Genomic DNA, 4508 nt, shown 5'->3' with positions numbered 1-4508 from the left:
TATAATGCATTATAGTGTGTATGTTCATAATGTGTTATAATGCATTATAGTGTGTATGTTCATAATGTGTTATAATGCATTATAGATGTATAAATAGCATGAATAGAGTAAACTCTCAGGGTTTTTACACGCTGTAGAGAGCCAAAACCTGTTGCATAAATGAGTGTGCTCGTAGCTCATAAATGAGATGTTTTTGAGGAGCACGTTGGGTCCGGAGACTCACCATGAGCGCGTACTCCACTCTGATGATGGGACAGTCGAGGATGGACGGGGACACCGGGGGGATCTTGAGCAGCTTGCCCTCCCAGCTCTGGCTCTTCCCCTGCGGCAGAGGGTCTCCTCTCAGGTTGGACACCAGCTGCTGGATCTGCTTTCCTTTGCCTTTAGCGAAGAAGGTCTGGGTCTGGTACAGGGCGGCTTTGGGCACCACGACCCGGGACGAACAGTTCTCCACCTCGGCGAAGATTTGGATCGACTCGCCTTGGAGAGAAGGGAGAAGAGATCAGTCTGTCGGACTGAGAGAGAGAAGGGAAGTGAGTGAAAAGAGCCAAAGGAGAAGAAGAAGAAAAAGAGTGTGAGCGGGCGGGAGGACGGACGTCTCACCTGGTGTGTAGCCCTTTCGCTCAATCTTGGCACTGAGGGAGATCGGGCCCGAAGCGCAGAACCAGCAGCACAGAGTTTTCTCCTTCGTGCCCGCCTGAGGAGCCTGAACACACAATCAGCGCAGTCAACGGACAGGAACGTTTCGGGAAACGATTAGAGGAGAAGACTGACACCGAGTTCCTACAGCGTAAAGCGCGTTAGATTTAAGACTTTTTAAGGGTTCCTTAACGGCACGATTTTAGTCAAATTTTAGAAAAAAACAGCTGTGTGTGCAATGTTTGTATATTATGTGTGCAGTGTGTGAAGTGCGTATGCAGAGTGTGAAGTGTGTGTACAGTGTGTGTGCAGTGTGTTTGCATTGTTTGTTTAGTGTGTGTGCAATGTTTGTGCAGTATGTGTGCGTTGTGTGCTCTGTGTACAGTGTAGTGTGTGTGTGTGTGTTTGTGTGTGCCATGTGTAGAGTGTGCAGTGTGTTCGTGTGTGTGTGTGTGTATACAATGTGTGTGCAGTGTGCGTGCTGTGTGTGTGTGTATGCAGTGTGTGCAGTGTGTGAGCCGTGTGTACAGTGTGCAGTGTGTGTGCAGTGTGTAGAGTGTGTGCAGTGTGTGTTCAGTGTACAGTGTGCAGTGTGTGTGCAGTGTGTAGAGTGTGTATGCAGTATGTGTGCAGTGTGTAGAGTGTGTGCAGTATGTGTGCAGTGTGCAGTGTGTGTACAGTGTGCAGTGAGTGTGTGTGCAGTGTGCAGTGAGTGTGTATGCAGTGTGTGTTTAGAGTGTACAGTGTGCAGTGTGTGTGCAGTGTGTGCAGTGAGTGTGTATGCAGTGTGTCGTACCAGCAGCAGCGGCGTGTTGATGTCGATGTGCTCGAACACAATGAACTCTTTCTTGACTTTGACCGGCAGCAGCCACGGACGGTGCAGCTCAGCTTTCACCCAGTACCTCACGCTGCCGTGCTTCCCCTCGAACGAAGTGGCCAGAGCCCTGAAACACAGACGCGGGCAGAAAACACGAAAAAAAAAACCAGGAGGCCGTCAGTGGTGCAGAGCTGTACATGAGTATAAGGCTAAAGGAGTGGAAGCAGTACTCGGATACTTTACTTCAGTAAAAGTGCCAAATCAACAATGTGAATTTAAAGCCCCGCATTCAAAATCCTCCTCAAATACTATCAGGTACTACCAGCAAAATATACTTCAAGTATCAGCAGTAAACGTACTGACTGCGCAGTAAACTGATATCTGATTTTCTGTGACTTTGCTTTTACAGCTTAGAGTTAAGATATTTTGACGTTTTTTTTTTTAAATCTGTTCTTTAATTTCTGATGTTTTTCTTTGTTTATTTTAACCATAAGGCCCACTTTAATATCGCACACACTCGAAACGCTCTGCATAAAAAAATGCACTTTTCAAAATCAAGCTTTAAAAAATATTATACATTAATATAATTTTCCACTTTCATTGAGTGTATTTTTTTAACCAACGCGTTAAATGCACCAAACAGTCCCTAAGGGTTAATGCGCAAACTGAGAATGTGTTTCCAGAGCTGAAAGACGACTTTATTTTAAAAGGTCACAGGTCAAAAAAGCCGGGAACCACTGTCCTAAATGTTAAAAGCGCTGCATTTTATACGCTTTTTTCATGTTTTCGTATCAAAGTTTGATCTGTAAAGAGGCTCTCACTAAAAAAAAATCTGGTAAAAAGTAAAATATTTTCCACTGAGATGAGGTGGAGAAGTTTAAAGTAGAATAAATAAAATGTAAAGTACCTTAAAAAAATAAAAATAAAAAATAAAATAAGTGGCACTCACATCTGAGGCAGGTTGAAGCTGAAGGCGAACTCGTGTAAGCCGGCGGGCAGAACGGTCAGACCCTCCTCTGGACAGTCCTCGTCTGAAACACAAAGAACACGTTTCCAAATGCTGCAAACGCAATCGCACATCGTGTCGTATCACACGACGCGTCGTATCACACGACGCGCTCTGCTCGGAGCAGAAAGCTCCAGCTGTTCGAGGCATGAAGGAGGAGACCGGACGAACGTGTTCGGAAAAAGATCTCCTGCTTCGCTCACTTTATTTCGGGGTTTTGACATCTTGGTCGGACAAAACCAACAACATGAAGACGTCTTCTCAAACTCCGAGGGACATTTTGGACTTTTTTTCCCACAATTTTTGATTTATTTGGGTTGAAAAAGTAGTGAAAAATCTGAAAAAATCTGAATTTGAAAAAAAACCTAAAGCTGTGAGAAAATGTGGAGCAGAGGTAGAAACTGGGTACCTGAGTACCTCAAATCTGTATTTAAGTACATTATTTTAGTATAAATGCTGTGCTGTTTATTTTTTCCGACTGAAATGTTTCTGATTTTTTTAAATAAATAACCAAAAATGGACGATAATAAAATAAAGATTTTTTTTTTTTGGTCAATTTTAGACTTGAATTTATCCAGGAAATTTTCCTCCACAGATGCTACAAAAACACGGCTGTATTTCTCAGAAGTCTTTGATAAGATATTACAAAATTACACACATAAAATAATACAAAACGTGATTAATAAATTAAATAATACAAAATATAATCAATAAATTAAATAACAGAAAATGTGAGAAATAAATAACACAAAATATAACCAATAAATGAAATAAAACAGTTGTACATATACAGTACACATTGTGTTGTTTTGAATGTCTTTCTAGATGTTTTGTAACTATTTTGTGTAATTTTGTATATTTTTGATCATTTTGAGTCTTTTTGTTCTTTTCTGTATATATTTTGGGGTTTTTTTATGTCATGAAATTATTCTTTGTCTCTTTGACGTCATTTTGTGCATTTTTGTTTTTTGTCATTTTTTCTTGTGGTCGTTGTGGACGTTTTTTTTTGGTCTTTGAAAAAGTTCTTAAATATAACTTCATAAACAAAAAGAGCTCTCCCTTTAAATCCTTGTTTGAACCCTGATAATCACAATAAAAGCCACTTCATATTTGAAAACACTGACACACTGGTGTATTTTTACTGCAGTACTTTAGCAGAAACAGAGTGCTGTCAGGGGTGACGAGCTGCTGAAGCAAAAACACACCCAGCGGGAGAAAAAACACGACCTCCGTCCACTTCCTCCTCTCCGCCTGCAGTGTTTGTGTTTGACTTTCAGAATAAACGTCTGCAGGCAACTTCCTGCCACCTCAGCACTCTGTGTCAGTCTGTCTGGCCTCAGAGCTGTCAGAAACCCTGAGAGAGTGTGTGTGTGTGTGTGTGTGAGAGCTCACACACACACACACACACACTCAGAGTGGAGCAGGAGCAGACCGGTATGAACCAGACTGAGCAGCTTCCTTCAGCTGGAAACTCCAACGCACGCATTACAACTCAGCTCCCCATTGGAGGAGAGCGTGACATGCACCGCACGCTGTGCTCTGATTGGTGCAGCCCCGACAAGCCCCTGCCCACATTAATACAGCCATGTGGTGTGTGGCATGAAAGGAGGAGGAGGAGGAGGAGGGAGGAAGGGTGTCCTGATCTCACAGTGAACTAACAGGTACCTGAAACTCTCACGCGAACTAGTGATGACAGAAAAAAAAAAAAAACATGTTTTACACTCGGATCGTTTTATTCTCGTTATTCTTGTTATTCCGTCTGCACATTTATACCCAAAATACGCACAGGAAATAAATAAACTGCATCGTTTTTATACAAAGTCAGTACTCAAAGTTTACTCAAACTTTTTTCAAGCAGAAACAACAAAAACTCGTCGTTTGTCTTTGTTTCATGTGATATTAAACTGAATATTTTTATGTTGTTTTTTAAAAGCTGGAATGTTAAACAAAATATCTGAAGACGGAAATTTAGAGTTTGGGAAACTGTGGATGTACTGAGAATAAAAATAATCACTAGTTGTCCTAATGTGAACAGCCAGATTATTA

At 41.6% G+C, this 4508-nt stretch overlaps 1 protein-coding gene across 1 annotated transcript; it reads right to left on the bottom strand.

Moving 5' to 3' along the window:
* Nucleotides 1-75: 75 nt before the first annotated feature.
* On the bottom strand, nt 76-3125 carry LOC121964024 (arrestin domain-containing protein 3-like). The gene is made up of 4 exons (XM_042514256.1): nt 2406-3125; nt 1436-1583; nt 604-706; nt 76-480 (listed from the first exon to the last, which is right to left on the bottom strand). The coding sequence occupies exons 1-4, from the start codon at nt 2534-2536 to the stop codon at nt 125-127; spliced, it is 738 nt and encodes a 245-aa protein (XP_042370190.1). The 5' UTR covers nt 2537-3125; the 3' UTR covers nt 76-124.
* Nucleotides 3126-4508: the final 1383 nt, after the last annotated feature.

The sequence above is a fragment of the Plectropomus leopardus genome, unplaced genomic scaffold (assembly GCF_008729295.1).
Source record: "Plectropomus leopardus isolate mb unplaced genomic scaffold, YSFRI_Pleo_2.0 unplaced_scaffold13717, whole genome shotgun sequence".
Lineage (NCBI taxonomy): Eukaryota > Metazoa > Chordata > Actinopteri > Perciformes > Serranidae > Plectropomus > Plectropomus leopardus.
The sequence above is the reverse complement of the archived record's forward strand: the minus strand, read 5'-3'. Positions and strand labels throughout refer to the sequence as shown.